General features: G+C 38.0%; 1 protein-coding gene across 2 annotated transcripts in view; it reads left to right on the top strand.

Moving 5' to 3' along the window:
- KLHL2 (kelch like family member 2) overlaps positions 1-25033 on the top strand; it is a 107532-nt gene that overhangs the window by 50837 nt on the left and 31662 nt on the right. For both annotated transcript variants that reach the window (XM_047717737.1, XM_047717738.1), the window contains 2 exons: positions 8984-9146; positions 24769-24878. In XM_047717737.1, coding sequence (XP_047573693.1) covers positions 8984-9146; positions 24769-24878 — 273 coding nt within the window. The remainder of the gene's footprint in view (positions 1-8983; positions 9147-24768; positions 24879-25033) is intronic.

Here is a 25033-nt window from a genome sequence, read left to right as displayed (position 1 = left end):
AAGAATTTGACATCTGTTAAGTTTTTCTGTATAATCATAGATTAGAGCTAGCTGTGTATCCATCTCATTTTATAATTTTGTATGTTACTGCAAATATTTTAGAAATACTAGTTTTTTAAAACCATTATTAGACTTCATTGTCATTGACTATACTGTTTCATCATGTGGGTTTAATATAATTCATCCAATTGTTGGCATATTGGTAAGTCTGTAGTTGTTTCTGTTTTGTTTTTTTTTTTTGCCTACTCTTATAAGTAATGCTAAAGTAAAATTCATGGATGTAGCCTGTTCTAGTTTTTTAACTCTTTTCTCAGGGTAGATGTTCGGGAGCATACTTCCACCATCAGATGCTTTAAACTTTATATTTTTTGGTAGCTCTTGATGAATATTACCTATTTCTTTTCTAAGAGAGTTGACTAGTTTACAGTGAAGGCAGAAACGTGATAGGGGCCAGCGCTTACTATCCCTTGGCCTGAGTTATGTGGTTGAAAATATCAATAGTTGGGCACCTGAGTGGCTCAGTAGGTTAAGCGTCTGCCTTTGGCTCTCAGGTCAGGGTCCCAGGGTCTTGGGATGAGTCCTGAATATGGCTCCCTGCTTAGCAGGGAGCTTTCTTCTCTCTCTACCCTTCCCCCTGCTTATGCTCTCTCTCTGTCTCACTCTCTCTTTCATAAATAAATAAATCTTAAAAAAAGAATATCAATAGTCATAAAATGCTCTCTCATTATTTTAATTTATATTTATTTAATAGGTAGTGGGATATCAAATATATTTCCCATTTTTGTATGCAGTGTTTGTTCTTTTTCGAATTGTCCCTGATTATATATTTTACTTTCGGAATATTTGATCAAAAAAGAAAGCAACCTTATGCTTATTGTAAATGATCTGGCATAGAACATCGTCTTGTGAGGGAGAAAAGAAATCCTGGCATTCTGTTGTTATGGGATTGAATGTTCAGTTCAGTCCAAGAAGAAACCTTGAGTTAGAGCTAATATGCTCCTTTTCCATGTGCCAGGAACTGCATTAAACAGTAGACCAACTTTTTTTTTTCAATAACTCTATAAGGTAGATGCTATGTTTGTTACACATTTGAGCCACTGTTGAATAAATGAGAGATTTTAGAGAAAACTTAGGTTAAAAAGAATGGAAAAAGCAGCTGTATTTGAAAGGATAGTAGAAGAGGGGTAGTTTTCAGCCTGTTGGAAAGCCACATTGCCCACATATTTTCTCTTTCTGTACTACTTGTGCCTTTCTGCCTCATTTATTATACCATTGGAAAAGACCTCAATTACAGATGTATTCTGCTTAAGAGTCAGCCTCTCTTAAAACTTTAAATATCTCTGGAAGGGATTTGTCCTGGAAGGTGATGCGTTATTAGCCATTAGTATAAATTAATAATAAGATGTCTTTCCTTTCGACTCTGCTGGCCATAGCTATCCCAAGGGATGGAGCTTGGGATGGGGGGTGTTGGGAGGAGGAAGGTGAGGTAAATACATTTAGAGGATGAAACACTTATCAGTCAGAAAAGGATGATCTTATGGGGGAATCATAGCTGGAGCACAGAGCAGAGACCAGCTCTTGGTGGTTGAGGTTTAGGGTTTTGAGATGTGGAAGTGCGAATGAGGTGGCAGGATGCCAAGGTCAAACACTTCCTATTTCAAAACTCTGCACCCAGCAAGGCCTACATCCCAGAAAGAGGAAGGAAACTTTCTTTCTCCTTTTTTTCTGCACCAATGCCCTATAAGATTGTAGCAGTCAAGTGGTAATATTATATTCACTAATACTGTGATTTATTACTATTTTTAATACTGTTTTATGACTAAATGAGTATCAAGAAGCCAGTTGAAAAAATAAACTTGTGAAACATGACTTATAATTTGGAGACTAAACGCAGATTTTAGAAGATGTATGTAGTACTGAAAGTTATGGGTTATATTTCTTTTTTTTTTTTTTAAAGATTTTATTTATTTATTTGACAGAGAGAGATCACAAGTAGACGGAGAGGCAGGCAGAAAGAGAGAGAGAGGGAAGCAGGCTTCTTGCTGAGCAGAGAGCCCGATGTGGGACTCGATCCCAGGACCCTGAGATCATGACCTGAGCCGAAGGCAGCGGCTTAACCCACTGAGCCACCCAGGCGCCCCTGGGTTATATTTCATAATGAGTTTTTTTTTTTTTTTCTTTTTTTTTGTCCAATAGCGTATAGCTTAAGTTTGGGAATAATTTCTTTCCTCTCCTCATGCCCTTTGAACAGCTGTTTCTCTGTTTTCAGGTCATTCCTGGTACACAAGGCCCTTGCTCTTTATTTTTAAAAGATTTATTTATTGAGTGAGAGAGAGAGAAAGCATGTGTGCATGAGAGTGGGGGAAGGGAGCAGCGGGAGAGGGAGAGCGAATCTCAGGCAGACTTGCTGTTGAGTACAGAGCCTGATGTGGGGCTCAATTCCGTGACCCTGAGATCATGACCTAGGCTGAAGTCAAGAGTCAGATGCTTCGGGGCGCCTGGGTGGCTCAGTGGGTTAGAGCCTCTGCCTTCAGCTCAGGTCATGATCCCAGGGTCCTGGGATCGAGCCCCGCATTAGGCTCTCTGCTCAGCAGGGAGCCTGTTTCCCCCTCTCTCTCTGCCTGCCTCTCCACCTACTTGTGATCTCTCTCTGTCAAATACATAAATAAAATCTTTAAAAAAAAAAAAAAAAGTCAGATGCTTAACTGATTGAGCCACCCAGGTGCCTTCCTTGCTCTGTGAACAAACAGGTGCTTCTTATATGAATATAAAATGGCTGGGAAATTAATAAAAACCTTCTTTTTAGCAGTATAGTCACTGTAAAGTTAATAGTGACTGCGTTGTTTCATGTTTGCATGTTTTCATAGACATCTGGAAATCTTGTGTATGGAACAGTCAGACCCCTTGGTAGTCTTTTCTAATAAATGCACTGCTAATGACTCAGGATTTAAAAGACTTACTACGTAAATTATTCTCCCCTATGGATTAAATGCCCAAGCTGAAAATAAATTGCAAATCCTAATAGCCAAGCAGAAGGAGTGTACTTGTCTAAGCGAAACATCTTATGTGTAATTTGGCTTGTCAAACAAAGTGAAGTAGGATGAAAGCATCTTACTTAAAATGTGCAGCTGGTGTAAGAGTGTCTCACGGGTGCTAATTGTTCGTCTCGGGTGTCTTCCATGTCTAGTGTTCCTCTTGTCTTCTCTAATCACTGGTAGCTTTCCCCCTTCTTCTTTGTTCCTTGCAGAAAATGTCTCCACCATGTAAAATGTTTAGGCTTGTATTTTCTTGATATTTTGGAAATCAGCACATCTAGGTGAAAATAAATTTCTCCTATTTACCAAAATGATTGATTAAAAGTTGTTTAATGAGCTGGTCATGTTCTTTTTTAATTAATTAATTAATTAATTAATTAATTAATTAATTTGACAGAGATCACAAGTAGGCAGAGAGGCAGGCAGAGAAAGGGGGAAGCAGGCTCCCTGCCGAGCAGAGAGCCCGATGCGGGGCTCGATCCCAGGACCCTGGGATCATGACCTGAGCTGAAGGCAGAGGCTTAACACACTGAGCCACCCAGGCGCCCCTGGTCATGTTCTTTTACTTCACATTTTTCCCAGCACTTAAAGATAATGTTTTTCACGTGAACAAGAAGAAGAATATGTAGAGCCTATGTAACATTCTACAGAACACTAGTTTCATGATCATAGGCCTTTGAGACTCATGGTACTCAGAGGACAGGCCAAACTGAGGCGTGCCTGGCGAGGGCTGGATGACAATCACGGAATAAATAGCTGCCTTTATCATTGCTGCCGTGGCTAGAATTCTAGAGACCCAGAAGTGCGTTCTTTTACTTGGTTTTCACCAGCACCATCTGAGGAGGCTTATGAAATGTGCCTCAGAACTATCTGCTTGGGAATAAAGAGGGGAAGTATTTACCTATCATCTTTCTCCATAGGTCAGGGCTGGCCCCACAATCATTGTTCCCCCTGTGCTTCCAGATGGTGCAGCTGTGAGTCCCCAGTGCATTCCCTGGCTGGGACAGAGTAGGGGTGAGGCATTGTTAAATTATATTTTCACGGAGGTGATCAAAGCCTACTTAGAACAGGTTGCTGCAGTGGTGGCTTGAGCAAGAGGTAGAGCTGAGGTGATTTGCAGCAGGACACAAATGTCCCATATAGACACATTGTAGAAATAGAATTTGTATTTCTGGGTCAAAGGACATCCAAAATTGTATCTCTTTTAAAATACAAATACCCAGGAGAGTACATTCAGGTTGATTCATTTATTATGCATCTAAATATTCTTCTAGTACCTGAGGCTACAATAAGGATAAGAGATGTGACCCCACAGGCCCAGAGCATGTATTCTTCTATAGGGAGAGAGACAGTAAATGTGGGAGCAGATACATAAAGTCATTTCTGACAATAGTAAGTGTTACAAAGCAGATGAAGCCTGTGTGATGCTGTTAGTAGTGACCTGAAAGGGACTGAGAGATCATGGTGAGAACACCAGGGTCTGAGTGGGGAACCTCAGGGTTGATAGAATAGAGCTAAAGGGGAATGAGGAAGAGGCTGCTGGAAGGGGAGGGAGGGTTGGACCCCAAGACATGATGCCAGCTGTATATTTTATCTTAGGCCTTAACATAATTGAGAGAGGTATTTCAGTTTTTGGAGTGTGGCCCTCCCTCAGTATATATACTGTATGGGAATTAATCACTTTTTGATTCTCAGACTCTATCATTAACATTTGTATTATATAACAAACATAATTCCTTTTTCTTTGATGTTTTGGAATATACTTTAGATCTTAGAGTGCCATAGGGTTATTTTCACCAATCTCAGTGTTAATGTGGAAAATGGAGCAAATGGAAAATTTCCATTAGGTCATAATGCTATGTGGCTAGAGGTTTATTGTGTCAATATAATTCCACTTCATATAAGAAGCAGCACTGTTTAACTGCACCTTTGCTCTAGGGAGCTCAGAAAAATTAGTTTTTAAGGCATAAATTTGTTCCTCAGGCCTCTTAATTACAATGCCCAAGATATTTTTGTGACCTAAATAGCAAATTAAGAAACCACCTCTTTACATTGCTAGGTGTTTCCCACATTTGTTGCTAATAGTAGAGTTTATCCACTCTGTAGAAAGTATGCCATGGGATTGTGATAGCCCCAGATTAAAGCACAGCCTTCCTTTTCAGTGATAGGCAAAAGCCATAAGAATCAGAATGAGATCACATATTGAAGGATTAGAATAGTGAATTTGATCTCCCAAATCAGAGATTTCTGAAGTTTCATAATTTGTGTGTCACCTTCTTGATTTTGCTATATTCTATATTGCTGGCACCATTAAATATTTAATGTTTTCCTCTATGTTGACTCAATTCTTGCTTAAATAAATTTACTTAAAAATAGTTTATATTATTGAAATAAATAGAGGGTAACTTTAAAAACCTACTCCTAACTAGTGACATAAGAATGTTTATCTGGGTGCCATCCAAAAGCATTATACTCACTCCGGTTAGTGCTACTCTCATAGCAGACTCTACCTGTGCCATACAAGGTGTGTGATCTTGGGCCAGTTACCCAACTTCTCCAAGCCTCTGTATTCACTTGTGTATAATGGGGATAGTGAGATATTATTGCCTGACAAGTGCTTAGCACAGTGCCTGATGTCATAATTGCTCATTAAGTGGAAGCAATTACAAGACTGTATTGTTGGGGGCACCTGGGTGGCTCAGTGGGTTAAAGCCTCTGCCTTTGGCTCAGGTCATGATCCCAGGGTCCTGGGCCCGAGCCCGGTATCAGGCTCTCTGCTCAGTGGGGGGGCCTGCTTCCCCATCTCTCTCTGTCTGCCTTTCTGCCTACTTGTGATCTCTGTCAAATAAATAAATAAATAAAATCTTAAAAAAAAAAAAAGAATGTATTGTTGAGGTGATTGTTGTCTTTATTACTCTTGCTGAAAAGATAAGTACTGGAAATTTAGAAATTGGACAAACACTTCCATTCTGCACCTATAGAGGGGGCTCAAGGTAGTGGAAAAAATCGCAGACCAAAGAGTTGGCAAATTTGATTATATTCTTAGCTTTCCACTGACCAAGTGTACCACTCGGTCCAGGCTTTGGGCCTCTTCTAAGATTGGGTTTCTTTATCAAACAAATTAGAAGGTTTGATATGATTTGATCCCAAGGCATCTAGCTCATAGGCTCCAGCTGTTTGAGTGGTTCTGATTGTGGGTTATGGTTCATCTGAAATTAGGAGCACTTTTTATTTTGTTTCATTTTTGTTGGCTTTCTAATAGACAAAGTAATCTAGAAAGTTGGTGTGCCCCAGGCTGCTTTCCTGTTTTCATCATGAGTAACTAATTCATGGTCACCATGGGTCATGTTAGTAAGCCTAGGCCAATTATTCATTGTTTTTGATGCTGTATGTAATTAATAATTAATGAGCAATTGAAATTTAGTCCTGGTAAAATTATATCATAAAACTGAGGCATTTTTAAAGGATTTGCTGACGGAAAGATATTATGCATAAATTTATTTTATACATTTGACTAACACTTAAGGTATACTTAATGGTGTTGTTTGCCAAGCATAGGGACTACTTGACTCATCATTAATTGATGAATCAATTAAAATCAATTGATTTTAGTGAATTAAAAATTATATGTGAATTTTGAGCTACATGGCCTACAATTGAAATAACTTTTCTGTCCCTGGCATACATATTCCACAGTTTTATGAATTTCATTCTCCTGATAAGGTTGCTCTGGGCTTGGTAGTGATGAAGTTGAAGGTAAGGAAGCAAAATAAAAATTTTAAAAGACTGCTGTAGCTACTTTTTTAGATGGATGTATATATAAGTGAGGGCATCTATGTGTATGTTACTTAGTATGAATCAATTACTGATTTTTTTCACTTAAGAATGTATCTTAGAAACTGTCCCATTCATATAGCTTCCTCATTGTTTTGAATGACTGCAGAGCATTCCATTGAGTGGAAGGGATATAAGTGCTTAATCCATCTCCTTGCAATGGACAGTTAGGCTTTTTCCTAACTTCTGCTGTTACCCTCAGTAGTGCTCTAATGAATGTCTTTTGTGTGTGAGATTTTGTGCATTTGTTAGTGTATCTGTGGGTCAGATTGCTGGGTCGGAGGTTATGTGCATTTGTAATTTTGATTAAAATGGGCCAATTGGTTTTCAAGAACGTTGAGCCAGTCAGTATACACTCCTACCAAAAGTGCATGAGTGAGTCCATTTCTGCTCAACCGCTTTTCTCCGCCATGGCTCCTGTTTTTCTATATTACCACCAGTTTGAATGTTACTTTCTCACTCTGTATTGCCTCTGGGAAAATGTTGATTAGATGGGTGATTGTTAGTATTTGTACAAATTTCACAGGGATTAAATCTTACACTGAAGACCACTTTCTTAACTGTATGTGTTTGCTGAATTAAATGGCAGCACTGTTAAGCATATTGGAATGTACTTTACATTGCTTCAGAGCACAATTATACCAGAGTAGAAAAACCTCCAATTTGCAAATTATCAACAGCTAAAGGTTTCCATGGAGATCATTTTTATAACGTAATGAAACACACTATTCATACTGTATGAAAGGTTTGGCTATAAACAGCATTATTTGCATTTTGTTTTTCTTAAATTCAGAAGGAAAAGGCTGCTAGGTACTGTTTCTGTATTTTTATAGAAAACTAATATTAGTTGGTGAAGTTCCACTAAAAACACATGAAATTATTCTCTCTGTCCTTCATTCTGGCCATTTGATTGTGTACATGTGGGTTAACTACACATGCAGCCTCTAGATTGGAAGGTAGAACTTCTGTGGTTCCTTTAAACAAGTAGACTAGTTTGTGTTACAGAACTACATGAATACCCTCTTTCTTTTCCACATTAAGGATTATTACATAGATAGAGAAAACTACTATCCCAAACTACTGTTTCTTTTCTCATTTTCTCCTTGGGCTATAGCTTGGCATATATGAGAGTCAATTCCTGAAGGAACTTAGGTTTTATTTATTTTTTATGCTAATGTGATCTTTTCTAAAATTGACCATTGTTCTAATAGTTGAGGTTTATTTTTTTCTTTTGGCTTTTATAAAAGAGCAGCAGATGTTCAAGAACTTTTTTTAATGAAGGTTTCCTCTTTAATTTGACTTTCAAATGTGGTACTTAACATAGCTTCATACCAATTCACTTAACAAGAAAAAAATGTTTCCATTATTGACCTATTTGTAAACCAGTTGTGGTGTTGGATATAGTTTATAGTGAAGATACTGGTTAAATCTCATAGAAAAACTCATAATTAATATAAAATCTCTTGGAGTTATTCAAATACAAATACAAATTAAAAAGTTAATATTAGGCAATTACCTTTTGTGTTTTCCTTTTTAGTACATATATTACATTTTAGAGAAACCATCTGGTTATACTGAGACTATTGAATTTAAATTTGTTCTTTCCCCTAAGGAAAGCAATTTGTTGTGTTATTCAGACAGTGGAAGAGTAAAATGAGGCTTTGTTGTGGTATGTATTATTTTGGGTTCATGCCTTCCCCACAAATCACTGAAGGTCATGATGCTTGAATTGAAGGGGCAAAAAAACCCATTTTTTACTGAACCATAGCACCCCCTGGCATCCTAATAGTTTTTGTTTTGAAAATTCAAAGGTACATTTTGTTTATGCTTATAAAAAAGAACCATTAATCTAATACCTAATACCTCTTATATTTTTATGACCAGGAAGGGATCTTTGAAAGATTCTATAGAAATTAGGGAGAATGTGGGTCGTTCCCCTTTTTGCAAATAATTGTTCCATTACTTTCCACGGAGTGTTCCCTGTGTCCATGGAGTATTCGGGTCAGGATGCAGATCATAAGTTTTCGCTGCATGTGTTGTGATCTGTATAGGAGTGGTAAATAGTAAGTGTTCCTCGGTCCACCTGCCTAACCGGACTGACTTACATGTTGCAGGTACTTCTCCCAGCAGCTGGTCTGTTACAGTTACAGGATGTGAAGAAGACCTGCTGTGAATTTTTGGAGTCTCAGCTTCACCCTGTCAACTGCTTAGGAATTCGAGCTTTTGCTGATATGCATGCATGCACAGACCTCCTGAACAAAGCCAACACCTATGCAGGCAAGTGGAATAGACCTTGGCTGAGTTTGAGATGGTGGAATCTGGAGCTCTTGAGTTCTGATATGAATCTGTAGTGATTTCTGGAAAGTTGTGTCATGTTTCTGGATCTGGACTTTATAAAAATACATGTAAAATCTTTTAATGTATCACTGCATAATTGAAGTATGTTTATAAAATTCTGAACTTAAAAAAAAAACCCTCTATAAATTGGTATTGGGCCTAAAGAATAGAATAGCTAGTTTTATGCAAGTATTGAATCCCTGTCTTTTTTGAGAAAATATTTGCATATGAAATTAAGTCATTTAATCTCTGTGGCTTTGTACACCCTTTTCTTAAACCCAAGGGAACAATTTTCTGGCTTAAAAATTTTCAAGGTGTTGAAGTCTAGTTGCCTTTGGGCGGAGTGGAAAAAGAGATCTGAAATATAGGCATCTTTCTCCTTAGACACTAGTTCCCAGAATCTCCCGCTGGCACCCTCCTTCTGTGGCAGAGGCAGCCCATTGCTGTTGTCAAGGAAGCCATCACTTTGGTTACTATATAGGACCCTCTGATCCTGATCCCCATCTCTCCAGTTTAGGGGGAGAGTTTCTTGTTATTGTTTTGGATATAGCTCAAGTACACAAAAGTAACTTATAATTTATTTTGCTCTGAATTTGTAAGCATGTAAAAAATACATATTAAAGGTGATTGTTAGGAAGTTTCTAATTTTTTTAAACATCTTTGGGAAGGTAAGTCTGGTGGAAGTTATAACCCACCATCTCTGTCCTATAGTTGTAAGATCCAGTAAGAACCGTTACTATAGAACCTTCCATGACCACTGCCCCTTAATATGCTTTAGAATCCCAACTTCCTCCAGCCTTCAAATGCAAGAGCCATTTGTCTAAACTCTGCTCCACAGTGCTTACTCATCAGGACACTGTAGCGCACTGACCCGGATAAGGAGCGGGGGGAGGGGTGTGTGTGTGTGTGTGTTTACATATGTATGCACCAAGCACTGAAGAGAAGTATGCTATCATCCCTATTATATTTATCAAAGAAATAATGGTAAGTGGTTAGCTGGAGAAAAAACCTGCAGTGTGCAGTGAAACATAATATGACCAGTAAATTTGAATTTTATAGATTTCTTTGGGGTGGCCTGATTGGTCTGAATACCCTTTATAAGATTCTTTCAGTGGGAAAAACATGATCTGAATTTCAGAAAGCTAATTTACAGATGAACTTTTAGCACACAGCCCTTCTGTAAGTTGGGGAATGCCTATATATGTAATGATATTCATGTAATCCTTCTGAGTGGGATGAGACATTTTAAGAAAAACCAAAGACAAATTTGGATTCGCTGATGTATTCCAGTGTTCTTTAGCTCTTCTTCAGCTAAATAGAAAATTTTCCTTCTAAATCTGTAAGATCCATTAACTCTAGACATAATGTGCCTGTTATGAGTGATTTATATTGCGAGAGTGAAGGAGGCTTGTATATTTTTTGATGATTTTTTTTTTTCTGCATGAACATATCTTTCTTGGGCAGCTAGTTGTCTCATATGACTTGATACACATTACTGACTTTTCAGAGATAGGGAAAGGGACTGGGGACAGAATGAATAAAGCAGGACTCATGCAAAAGATGTCCACACATAATTCACATGATGTACTGGAACTCTTAGTTCTGCTCCTGTCAGAACCAACTCATGCTCTGTGTGTTTAGGAGATTTTTATTAGATTTAATTATTTCTTTATCTTATTTAAAATCTTAAATTTAGTGTGGTATACTATAAAATATGAACAGTTATCCACCAGAATTTGAACACCTCTATGTCTTCATTTGTAGAATCTTTCTTCATAATTATGCAGAGAATTTTTTGTGGACAGTTTATTCTCATTTTCAGCAAAATTATAAAAAAAAATTCTTAATTTTTAAAAAAGATTTTTAAAATTTATTTTAAAGAGAGAAGGCTCAGGGAGGGTGAGAAACCAGTGGGCAGGGTAGAAAGTGTGAGCAGGGATGGTGTAAATCCTTCCTGCTTATCCTGTTGCACTCCCGTGGCTGTGGCAGTGTGATGCTGGCAGTCACAGCCTGTCACGCTGGCCCACGTGCTTTACTGGGGCCTGTGGCGACATGTTTTTCAAATTGTAGACAGCTGAGGGCGACTAGACCAGCCAGGTTAAATGATCTGCATACTGAGGCATGGTGTTCTGGACTGTAATCAGCCTTTGTTATGCTCTTGAATTATTTTCTTAGCTAAAAAGCTAGGTGAAATAGGTGAAATTATTTTTGCTTCATGCCTAAAAAAGAAAATTTTCACACCTAATTCCAGGTTGTACAGCCTCGTTTGGATAATGCTGACTTGTGGATGCTTTTAGTTCCCATGTGTTTTGAGTGGTGTTCATATTTTAAGAGTTTCCCAAATCACGAATACCTTTGTTTTTAACATTTTCTCCAGGACAAAAATATGGAGGAGATAAAAAGTGAACTTACTGGTTTCAGTGCATTTTAATAGTCCCAGACTGTTTTGAAAGTTAGATTTTAATCTTAACTTGAAATATGAATTTTATTTAGCATTCTGTGTTGACAAACAAAAGTTGCCAGTTGTGGAGTTGTAAGAATTTCAAACAAATTTAAGGGAAACAACAGTTTTATGTTTTTAATCGTTCCTTCATCTCGCCACTCCTGACATTAAAAGTTTGAGAAGCTGCTTACTCTCAGTTCTTAGTGATCTTTGGGGAGATTTGCAGTATCATTTTCAAGCCAGTGTTCTGGCTCAAGTTCTAGGATTGGTGAACACTCAGTATTCCCCAGTGCCAGGAAAACCTGCAGTCTTCTCCAGTCCCTAATATACTTTCAGTTTTCTTTCTTGTCCTCCTCTTGCTATTAACCCTGTTGTCTGTTTACATCCTGGCCTGAATTGCCGCCCTTTTAGCCTTTCTACCATGGTTGCACAATGACACTTTTTTATATGCCCAGCTGTTTTCATGTGTGTCGCCTCTCCCTTTGTCTTAAATGAAACTTTGTTTTCCCTCCAAACCTGAGTGTTGGGGGCAGACTTCTTTAGGGAACACCCCTCCCCGCCGACTCTGGGAAGGTGGGTGAAGGGGTACGACTTCAGACTGTTGTTCTGTCCCTGTCACCATCCTCCATTCTGCCCTGGAGGCCTGCAGCATTCTCTCTGCAGCCTGTTTTCTCTCCAGACCTCCACGTCTGCTTCTGTCTTTGACACCTAGATTATCTCCTCCCTCTCTACTTTCTCTCTTTTGCCATCAGCAATCTCGGGATCTTTCCTGTTGGCTTCCTTGAGATTCCCTGTTCGTGGTTACTTGTGGCCACCATCTTTCCTCCATAAACAGACGTGCCACCTTAGACCTTGACCAGGGCATGTTGAACCTTATTTGGACACCTTGTTGATATTTGAAACAGCTTTGTGCTGACTCTATTCCTGCCTCCTCATGTATTTCTTCATAAATCTGCTCTCTGATTCCACTTACCCTGCAATCTCTTGGCCCTTTAGTCTCAATGGCCAGTCATTTCAAAGCTATGCTTTATGTGTCTACCTTTACCCAGGCTGCTGTGGGTGATAAAGAGGCTCAGGGCAATTTAACCCCTGCTTACAGGGCCAATAATATTCCACTTACATCCAGGTTCAGTGTCTAGATTATGCCTTATTCTCTGTAAAAGTAGGTCCCATAACATTTTACTTACTTATTTATTTTTGCAGTCAGTTTGCTTCAATCATTTGCCCACCATTCTGTAATTTAGGCTAGGAGTCACTGCGTGGGGTAAACATCTGTCAAAAAAAGCCCATGATTTTGAAAGCTGCCCTTTTGAAAGAAACTTGTATTGAGAGAGTGGTTTTTATAGTAGCATTACTAGCCTTGACTGTGTGATATGCATACTAAAGACTAAGGTGCTGATTATCCAAGGGTCTTTGCAGTGTTAATTTACCAATACAGAAGATTTTCTCTTTGGAGAACCATGAAAGCATTTGATGTACGAATTCATGCTGACTTAATTGATGCTTCTTACAAGAATTAATCATTTTTATGTTTTTACATTCATAATGGTCCTCATTTGTGTCCTAGTAAGTGACATGCAATCTCTCTGCTCTGCTTTGGGTTGATAGTTTTTCTCATTCAGATGAGTAAGCTGTTTCTAGGTTTCACCAAAGCTGTCTGTGTTAATGGAGCTGCTGGAGATATAAATGTAATTTTTTTTTTCTTAGAGGCTAATAGTATTCAGAATGAAAGAATCACAGAGTATTAGCACTTGTAGGGAACTTAGCAGTTATCTCATCTAACATTTATTTTATTAATTAGGATAATGAAGACCGGGGGGATTTTTATTTTCCCAAAAACACTTTATCTCTCAGGGATAAGCTGTTTTTGGGTCTAAAATATGTTATTATCCATGCACTTACACTCATTTCTCAGATGGAATTCTGCATTAGGTGGAATATAGAGGAATTACAGGAATTCTTCATGGCACTTAATTCTGGTCAAAAAGGTTGGGAAATCAAACATAAAGGATGCTTTGTAGCTTATCACAGGGTGTATAACTGAACAAACAAAACTTTGGACTTTTATTTTGTATTTCATTGGACTTAATTTAGGATGAGGGACCAGAGCTAATGAGCCCCAACAGACCTTGTGTGACAAATCCCAAGGCTTGTCTTTCATTTCTCTATAATCTTATTTTAGTTTCAGCAAGGAAGCAAACAGGAAAGTTCAACTATCCTAGAGAGTGAAGAGAATCATATATAAGGAAGAATGTATATGTATATCATATATACAATAAATGTGTTTAATATGTATTGCACATTCATGAGTTAGTATGTACTACTGGAAGTTATGCCCTCCTGCAGTTGTGGGATTTGTCTAGAGAAAAGGAACTGATTATTGAATGTCAGCTTAACTAGGCTGGCTTTACTCAGCAGCAGTGGTAAAACTAGTAAGGGTAGGTTACTAAAGTCACAGTGAAAGCTCTGTGCTGTAAACAGTAATTTGTCAACATGTGAGTAAAAGGATTGGAGACAATAGTTGAGGTTGGTAAGGGAGAACCATGGTAATGAAGATAGGAGGTGACTGAAGCCAGTCTGGGGATATGGGAACTAACCAAACTCTGACATGATCTGCTCTTTAGGATTACATTTTAAGTATTTTGTGGGTACATTTTAGTGCGTGCAATAGCTGTTAATTTGGGTACCTAGCTGAGGTGCAGTAAGCTGAGTAAGAATTCATTCAGTGAAACGAAGAATTTCTTATCTTGGCTTTGTGACAGGTATTAAGCTTATATTGGTCAAACCAATCCAAAGATGTTAGCATTTTAGCTGATAGTGTATTGAATAACAGTTCTGTAACTGTGTCTAGAAAGATGTAAGGTGATTATCTCATTCTCTTCTTCCAGGGTCAGACCATATCTATGAAACTGAGTTCATTTTCAGGTTATGTGTTTTGAGAGAGACTGACAAATGGAAGCCCTGAATTTGGAGCCAGCATGATGGTGAAGATCCCAAGCAGTATTATGCAAGAAATGCTCAAAAGAGTTAGGAGTTTGTAGACCATGGAAATAAAATTTAGAAGAATATAATGCTCTATAAAAGTTTGAAGGAATTTCAGGAGTGAGAGACATTAATCGTGTCTTTGGTGTGCAGAGGTAGTGTCAGTGTTAGAAAATAAGATGGAAAAAGATTTTAGTGCAACATAAAGCCTAACTGCCCCTTATAGTAAGTGTTTAAGAATGGTGTGACTACCTTGCTGTCTGTTGATGTGTGCCACATGTGTAACAGATATCCATCAAATATAAGCATTTTAGAGGTTACTCTGACAAAAGTTGTGTCAGGGACCTTTCAGATTTCTTATACCACTAAATTTTATGATTTCCCATGGCATTAGAAGAAAAGATTCAACAGGATTTGTGAAAGAATTTATTTTAGGGTTTAAAGAGAGGAAGGGATGTAGGAGGGGGGAAAAGGGAAGTTCTTTAATGGATACAGAGTTTCATATTTGCAAGATGAAAAAGTTTTGCCTATCTGTTTCACAACAATGTGAGTATACTTAAAACTACTGAACTGTATACTTAAAAATGGTTAAGATGTTAAATTTTATATTCTTTGTCACACCACGATAAAAAGGGAAAGAAAAAGGAATGAGGAATTGAGGTTTCATTTAGCCTTGGAATCAGTGCAGATAGTAGAGCCATTAAGACACAAAAGGAGGGATGCCTGGGTGGCTCAGTTGTTCAGCCACAACCCTGAGATCAAGAGTCACAGGCTTGGGAGGCCTGGGTTGCTCAGTGGGTTAAGCGTCTGCCTTTGGCTCTGGTCATGATTGTAGAGTCCTGGATTGAGCCCCACAGCAGGCTTCCTGCAGCAGGAAGCCTGCTTCTCCCTCTTCCACTCCCTCTGCTTGTGTTCCCTCTCTCTCTGTGTCTCTCTCTGTCAAATAAATAAATAAAGTCTTAAAAAAAAAAAAAGACACAAAAGGAGTACAGGAGGGCACTCTAGGTATCTAGAGGAAGGTACTGACACTCTTTGAGGTGTAGGTGGGTCTTAGTCTTGATTGCTTGAGGGAGAATGAGAGTGAAGTGCACTATCAATTTTAAGAAGTTCTCTGACTGGGCAAGTGTATTAGCAATAGGCAAAGGTAGCAGGCCAGTGGAGGACCTTGATTTATTTTGAGAGATAATCAGACTCAGCCAGAGAATCTTTGCCATGCATCCAACCAAGGTGGGGAAAACTGGGCAGTGAAGAAAAATTTAGATAGTAGAGCCAAGGTAAGTGGCCTAAAGTGGTGAATAATGTGAAGGTTTTAGAGGACTGCTTGTATGGATTACTGGGTGTGTGGTTGGGGATAAATCTGTTTAGAAGAGTCATGGTGATGATTCAGATCACATAGAGACTAACAGGTGGAAATTCAAATATTGAGGTTTGGAGAGAGGTTGAATCTGGGAGCAACCATACTGGGGTGCTAGTTAAAGATAACTGGGGACACACAAATGTAGATGAGATGGTAAAGGGAGGGTAAGCAGAAAATGAAAAAAGGGCTCAGGGCAGACAGGACAAATAAGCACATGCAGCAGACTCAAATGTTTAGGGAGCTGAAGGAGACAAACTGAGTGATTAGAAAGATTAGACACCTGGCTGGCTCAGTGGGTAGAGCATGTGACTCTTTTTTTTTTTTTTTTAAGATTTTATTTATTTATCAGAGAGAGAGAGCACACGCGAGCAAGGTAGCACAAACAAGGGGAGTGTTAGGCAGAGGGAGAAGCAGACTCCCCGCCGAGCAAGGGGCCTGATGCAGAGCTCTGATCTCAGCACCCTGGGATCATGACCTGAGCCAAAGGCAAACTCTTAACCCACTGAGCCACACACAGGCCTCCCAAGCATGTGACTCTTGATCTCGGGATTGTCGGTTTGAGACCCACGTTGGGTGTAGAGATTACTTAAAAAAATAAAAACTTTTTTAAAAAGTTTAGAAAAAAGTATTATAGAATCCGAATTGGGAGAGAGTATCCTTAGGGTTAAACACTGTATGGGGGTTGAGAAGTTTTAATCTCAAGAAAAGGACTTCCAAAGAACAAATTCAGGAGGGAAGGGTGAGCCAGAGGCTATGCTACAACAGGTTAAGATGTGAGTGCACAGTGCACCAAAATGCAGAGGCTTCTGTATTAAGATCTGCCCTAAAGAAGTTTTGTATGGGGGCGCCTGGGTGGCTCAGTGGGTTAGGCCGCTGCCTTCGGCTCAGGTCATGATCCCAGGTCCTGGGTTCGAGCCCCGCATCGGGCTTTCTGCTCAGCAGGGAGCCTGCTTCCTCCTCTCTCTCTGCCTGCCTCTCTGCCTACTTGTGATTTCTCTCTGTCAAATAAATAAATAAAAAATCTTAAAAAAAAAAAAAAAAGAAGTTTTGTATGAATATCAGCAATGTAGGGCAGTGGCCCAAGATGGGGAGGGTAACCATTTTCTTTTTTTTTTCTTACTTAGGACAGCATTTGTCCACTGAAGTCAGGACAATAAAATGTGTTGATTATCTATAGCAAAACTTTTTTTTCCCACTGGGGAAGGAAACTGTTTGGGTCTAGTTTGGAAATACTTTGTTATTTTTTCTTTTATAAAAATCTTAACCACTAGGACGTTCTTCATTTTTCCCCACCACCCCCAACAACAAGTATTCTGTATCCATCCATGTACAAAATGCCTTTGTGGGACCTGTGGGATCCAGCATCATACATCATCCAGTGGGAGTCTTGCCCACTTGTGCATTGCATAATAGGCAGACAGACTCCTGTCTTGGCTGTGGACTCTGAAGTGACCCATGAACCCATTCTAGCCCTTCTTGACTGAAGTCAAAGAGCCACTGGAGAACATTGACCTAGATGGTCACCTGTGGTCAAGAGAGTCTTTGAAGAGGTCCAGGTTTCCAGAGGAGAAGATCCAGCACTTACCAGAGGGATAAAAAAGTTTGGGTACATTAGAGTGGGTCAGAACAGTTTGTCTTTACACACATCACACCTTCCCTAAGGTGCTACAGCATTCCCATTCACAAGAGAGAACTTCCTCAGGATGCAATTCTTTTAGTGCAGAAAAGGGAGAGTGTATGAGTGAGTGCCCAGCATTCCTATTCACAAGAGAGAACTTCCTCAGGATGCAATTCTTTTAGTGCAGAAAAGGGAGAGTGTATGAGTGAGTGCCCAGGAACAAGTTCTACTAACTGTGCGGTGGACTCCCATCAAAAAGCCTTCCCACTAGCTGCTAGGAAAGCCCCCCATCTCAGATCCTCTCAACAGACCCATGGCCAGCCCATCCCCTGTGTGCTGTGCCCCCTACCTCCACTGTGTGGCCAGTTTCCTGTTTGTGCTTTTGTAGAAAGCATCAAGAGTGGGCTTTGGAAGGTGACAAATAAGCACATGCATCCAAATCTGTGGGTGAGGGAGAGACCACAAACTTCAGCTGTAGTGCCACCTTTAAGAAAACAAGAGGCTGTGAGCACTCAGCTTGGTGTGTTGCAGGATAAAGACAAGCCTACAAGCTTAAGATTTCTTCCACAAAAGAGAATAAGAAGCTTAGAGGAGATGTATCCATGGAAGGTCCAAGAAATCCTCAGAATCTCCAGCAGGGCTAAAGGCAGATATCAGTCCCCTAAAGACAGTAAAGACTGGAGGAGGTGACTGCTACTTCAGATGCAGAGACAGCAGCACATAACTCCAAGAAACATTAAAAAATCATGGTAATATGACACCACCAAAAGGTCACAGTAATCTTCCCATAACTAAGCCCCAAAACATCCAAGATCTGTTGTTTTCCTGATAAAGAATTCAAAATAACTGTTTTAAGAAAACTCAGCTTCAAGAAAACACCAATAATTCAGTGATTTCAGGAAAACAATACAGGAATAAAATAAGTTTAACAAAGAGAAATCATTAAACAAATTTTGGAGCTGAAGGATTCAGTGAATGAAATGAAAAATGCAGTGGAAAAGATCAACAGACTTGATCAAGCAGAAGAAAGAATCAGGAAGTTTAAAACTATCCAGTCAGGAGAATAAGGAAAAAAAGAATGAAAAGGAATGAAGAAAAGCTGCATAATCTATGAAATTCCATCAGAAGGACCAACTGGTGAATCATTAGAGTTCTAGAAGAAGAAAGGGAGAAGAGGACAGAAAGTTTATTTGAAGAAATAAGGGCTAGGGTGCATTGGTGGCTCAGAGTGCTAAGCACCTGTCTTTGGCACAAATCATGATCTCAAGGTCCTGGGATTGAACCCTGCATTGGGCTCCCTGCTCAGCGGAGAGTGTGCTTCCCCCTCTCCCTTGGCCCGTCCCGCTGCTTGTGCTCTCTCTGTCTCTCTCAAATAAATAAATAAAATCTTAAAAAAAAAAAAAATGCAGGAAGAAGGGCTATCTGGGTGAAGATTTGGATATCTAAGTTCATGAAGCTTTTATAGGTCACCAAACAAAATCAACTTAAAGACATTTTCTCTAAGATGCATTATAACAAAATAGTCAAAAATGTAAAGAGATAATCTTTTTGTGTGTGTGTTAGTCACCATACTGTACATCATTAGTTTTCGATGTAGGGAGTTTTCTTCTTCCTTCTCCCTCTCCTTTTGCCCCTCCCCTGCTCATATGCTCTTTCTCTCTCAAATAGAATAGAATAGAATAATACTGTAATATGGTGCTGTGTTAACTCTAGCATAAGATTAAATGACAAAAGTATCAAAAATAACTATAGCTACAATAACTTGTTAGTGGATGCACAATGTAAAAAGAGATAATTTTTTTAAAAATTTAATTTTTTTATTAACATATAATGTATTAACCTCCCTGGTGGTCTAGTGGTTAGGATTCAGCGCTCTCTCTAACATATAATGTATTATTTGCCTCAGGGGTACAGGTCTGTGAATCGTCAGGCTTACACACTTCACAGCACTCACCATAGCACATACCCTCCCCAATGTCCATAACTCAACCACTCTCTCCATACCCTCCTCCCCCTGGCAACCCTCATTTTGTTTTGTGAAATTAAGAGTCTAAAAAGAGGTAATTTTTGACATCAAAAACCATAAACTGTGGAAGGGAGTAAAAGGGTAGAGTTTTGGTATGAGATCAAAGTGAAATTTTTATTAATATAAAATAGACAGTTATATCTGTTATAAGTTTTATATGAATCTCATGGTAACCACAAAACAAAACTTTATAGTATATATACAAAAGATAAAGAGAAGGTAATAAAGCATACAACTATGGAACATTACCAATTCACAAAGGAAGGAAGCAAGAGAGGGAGAAAGGAACAAAGGAAATACAAAACAGCCAGAACACAATAAGATGGAATTAGTAAGGTCTAATTAATAAATACTCTAAATGTAAGTGGATTGAATTCTCCAATTGAAAGGCATACAGTGGTGAGATGGATTAAAAAAACAAGACCCTATTATATGGTGTCTACCAGAGACTCACTTAGCTTTAAGGACTGAGTGAAGGGTTGGAAAAAGATAGTCCATGCAAGGGGAAATCAGAAAAGAGCAAATGTAGGTATATTGATATCATACAAAATAGATGTTAAGCCAAAAACAGTAAGTAGAAACAGAAGGTAATTACATAGTGACAAAAAGTTTGATTCATTGAGAAGATGTAATGATTAAAAATAAGTATGACTCGGGGCATCTGGGTGGCTCAGTGGGTTAAGCTTCTGCCTTCTGCTCAGGTCACGATCTCAGGGTCCTGAGATCGAGCCCTGCATGGGGCTCTCTGCTCAGCAGGGAGCCTGCTTCCCCCCCCCTCTCTGCCTGCCTCTCTGCCTACTTGTGATCTCTTTGTCAAATAAATACATAAAGTATCTAAAAAAAAATAAGTATGACCTAACATTGGAGCATCTAAGTATATTAAGAAAGACTAACAGACCAGGAAGGAGAAATAGACAACAATAAAATAATAGTAGGAGGCTTCAAAATCCACTTTCAACAATGGATAGATCATTTAGACAGAATATCAACAAGAAAACATTGGACTTGAACCATAGTTTAGACCAAACAGACCTAACAGACATGTAGAACATTCCATCCAACAACAGCAGAATACACCTTCTTCTCAAGCACATACAGAATGTTGTCCAGGATAGATCATGTGATAAGTCACAAAACAAGGCTTAACAAATTTAAGATTAAAATCAAACTGGCTATCTTTTCTGAGCACAGTGGTACGAAGCTAGAAATCAGTAACAAGAGAAAACTAGAAAATTCACAAATGTGAGGAAATTAAACAACATACTCTTGAACTGCCAGTGGGTCAAGGAAGAAATCAAAAGGGAAATATCTTGATGCAAACAGAAACACACCACACCAAAATCTATGGGATGCTTCAAAAGTAATTCTAAGAGGAAAGTTTACAGTGATAAAGGCCTATTAAAAAAGATCCAAAATAAGCAACCTAATTTTATACCTCATGTCACTAGAAAAAGAACGAACTAAACCCAATGTTAGCAGAAGAAAGAAAATGGCAAAAGACAGAGTAGAAATAAATGAATTGAGACCAGAAAAACAATAGAAAAGGTCAATAAAACTAAGAGCCAGGTTTTTTTTGCAGAGGTAAAATTGAGAAACCTTTTAGCAAGACTAAAAAAACGGAGACTCAAATAAATAAAATCAGGAGTGAAAAAGACATTACAGCTTATACACAGAAACACAAAGGATCATGAGACTAGTAAGAACACTTATATGCTAATATAATGAGAAGAAATGGATAAATTTCTAGAAACATGCAGTCTACCAACACTGACTCATGAAGAATTAGAATAATCTGACCAGACCAATAGCAAGTAAGGAGACTGAATCAGTAATCCAAAAGTTCCTCAAAAGAAAGATCCAGGACCATATGGCTTCACGGATGAATTCCGTCAAACATTTAAAGAATTAACACTAATCCTCCAACTTCTTCAAAACACAGAAGAGGAGGGAATACTCTCAAACTCATTTTGCAAGGCCAGGGTTAAAACTAATACCAAAGCCAGATAAGGACATTGCAAGAAAAGGAAATTACAGTCCAATATCAATGATGAATGTAAGTGCAGTAATTCTTACCCACATATTAGCAAAGTGGATTCAGCAGTACATAGAAAATCGAGTGGGATTTATCTATAGGATTCAAGGATAGTTCAACATCTGCAAACAGTAAATTTGGTACAGCACAGGAATAGAATAAACGGTAAATATTATGTGATCATCTCAGATGCTGAGAGAGCATTTGACAAAATATGGCATTCTTCCATGAGACAAACTCTCAACAAATTAGGTATACAAGGAACATACATTAATGTATTAAACTTTAATATAGTAGAGGTCATATATGGCATACCCATACTTCATACTCAACTGTGAGAAAACTGGAAAGGTTTCTTTAAGATCAGGTACAAGACAAGGATGCCCACTCTCAAAACTCCTGTTGAGCATATTACTGGAAATCCTAGCTGAGCAATCAGGCAAGAGAAAGAAATAAAAGACATTCAGTTGGAAAGGGAGAAGTAAAATTGTCTTCACAGATGATATGACTTCATATATACAGAAAATCCCAAGATTTCACCAAAAAAAAACCTTAGAATGAATCAACAAATTCAGTAAACTTACAGGATACAAAATTAACATGCAAATCTGAGTTACTGTGCACTAACAAATATCTGAAAAACAAAACAATCTCATTTGTAATAGCATCAGAACCAGTAACATACCTAGGGATAAATTTAAACAAGAAGGTAAACAATCTATACATTGAAAACTAAAAGACTTTGATGAAAGAAACTGAAAAAAGATAAATAAATGGAACAATATCCTGTGTTCATGAATAAGAATTAATATTGTTAAAATGTCCATACCCCCAAGTCCATCTGTAGATCCAGTGTAATCCCTATTAAAATTCCAATGGTATTGTTCAACAAGTAGAAAAAAAAAATACTAAAAATTTTGTAGAATCATGAAAGACCCCGAATAGCCAAAGCAATCCTAAGAAAGAAGAATAAAAATGAAGGCATTGCACTTTCTGATTTCAAACTATATTACAAAACTATAATAACCAAAAGAGGGTGGAACTGGCATAAAAATTGACACCATGACCAATGGAACAGAATTGAAAGGCCATAAATAATATGGTCACTTAATCTATGACAAAGGAGACAAGAATATACATTGGGGAAAAGATAGTTTTTTTAAATGGTGCTGGGAAAACTGGATAGTTAAACATGCAAAAGAGTGAAACTGGACCATTACATTATACCATACACAAAAGTAAACTCATAATGGATTAAAGACCTAAATGTAAGGCCTGCAACTGTTTCTAAGAGAAAACATAAGTAGTATTCTCATTGACATCAGCTTTCATGTTTTTCTGGCTATGTCTCCTTAGGCAAGGGGAAACAAAAGCAAAAGTGAACTACTGGAACTATATCAAACTAAAAACTTTTACACAGTGAGAGAAACCATAAAACAAACAAAAATGAAAAGGTAATATACTGAATGGCAAAAGATATTGACAAATAATGTATCCTATAAGGGGTTAGTATCCAATATATATAAAGAACTGATACAGTTCAACACCAAAGAACAAAACAAAACCAACCAAAAACTCAAATAATTTGATTAAGAAGTGGACAGAGGACCTGAATAGGCATTTTCCAAAGAAGGCATGCAGGCAGCCAACAGACACATGAAAAGATGCTCAATATCGCTAATCAGAAAAATGTAAATCAAAACCATAATGAAATATCGTCTCACACTAGTCACAATGGGTAGTATCAAAAAAGATAAGAAATAAAAGACAAATGTTGGCAAGGACATGGAGCAAAGTTTTCTTGGATGCACTGTTGGTGAGAATATAAGTTGGTGCAGTCACTATGGAAAACAGTATGGAGGTTTCTCAAAAAGTTAGAAATATTGTATGATCTAGGGACGCCTGGGTGGCTCAGTTGGTTAAGCAGCTGCCTTCGGCTCAGGTCATGATCCCGGCGTCCTGGGATTGAGTCCCACATCGGGCTCTTTGCTTGGCAGGGAGCCTGCTTCTCCCTCTGCCTCTGCCTGCCACTCTGTCTGCCTGTGCTCACTCTCGCTTCTCTCTCTATGACAAATAAATAAATAAAATCTTTAAAAAAAAAAAAAAAAGAAATATTGTATGATCTAGTAATTCCACTGCTGGGTATTTACCTAAAAGAAACCAAAACCTCTCATTTGAAAAGATATATGCATCCTTACATTTACTGTGGCATTATTTATAATAGTCAAGATACAGAGGCAGCCCAAATATCTATCGATAGATAAATGGGTAAAGAACAAGTGGTATATGTGTACAGTGAACATTAGCCATGGCGAAGAATGAAATCTTGCCATTCACAACAAATGGTTCCTTTTTAAAGTTGTAAAGTCATTGATTATAAGAATAGTTTTCCCCCCATTTGGAGGAGTAGGTATATTTGTGAAATCAAAGGTTTTTTTAAGAATTTAAGAATTCTTAAAAATTTTTAAGAATTTTAAGAATTTCTAGTTTTACCAGTTTCTGGAAGGAGGTTGAGGGTTTATAAAATAGTATGCTTTGGTCCCTGGATGAAATACCACAGAATTCAGAGCTATCTATATTATAAATCAAATCTGTTTTTTTAATGATGGTCATATGTTCAGATTGACTAGCATTTAAAATTTCTTTGTTTAAAGTTTTCAAATAAAGTTGGTTTCCCTCCTTATTCCAGTATGTTTTGGAGTCCTCTAATGTTTTACATATAATACATTCAAGTGTGTGAATGTATAATACCATGTACTTTATCTGATTTGTATACTCAAAGTTTTTATGGATTTAAATACTAATAGTCTTATTAGCATATAAGGAATACATGTTTAATTCTGAAATACCACCATGTGAAGGAGAAGTGATTCAGCTGAGTATATGATGAGGCAGATTTCCTACCTGTGTCTCTATTTTGTTACTTAAATAGAGTGCACTTCCCCAGGTGAGATTGTTTGGGTTTTGTTAGCTCTTGCCTTGAGGAAATAGTTGTTTTTCTCATTCTTAGGTTAGATTAAGAAAAACTGCTTCCTTTTGAAACAGATTGAAGCTGGATAATGGAATGTTGGTTTTAATGGGTTTTATTTTTAACCTCCAAACAGAGCAGCATTTTGCAGATGTTGTACTTAGTGAAGAATTTCTCAATCTCGGCATTGAACAAGTGTGCAGCTTAATCTCAAGTGACAAACTTACCATTTCCTCAGAAGAGAAGGTAATTAAATATTTCTTTTCTAGTATATTGTGAAGTAGTACTTTTCCTTTCTTTGTTTCACTTTGTTTTGTAACTTTGTAATCCCGTATGTGTAGTGACAGCCAGTGATCTTTGATGTGGAAGTTATTAGAAACTCCAGTAGTTAACTTGTTGAT

The sequence above is a fragment of the Lutra lutra genome, chromosome 2 (genome assembly GCF_902655055.1).
Source record: "Lutra lutra chromosome 2, mLutLut1.2, whole genome shotgun sequence".
Classification (NCBI taxonomy): Eukaryota; Metazoa; Chordata; class Mammalia; order Carnivora; family Mustelidae; genus Lutra; species Lutra lutra.
The sequence above is the reverse complement of the archived record's forward strand: the minus strand, read 5'-3'. Positions and strand labels throughout refer to the sequence as shown.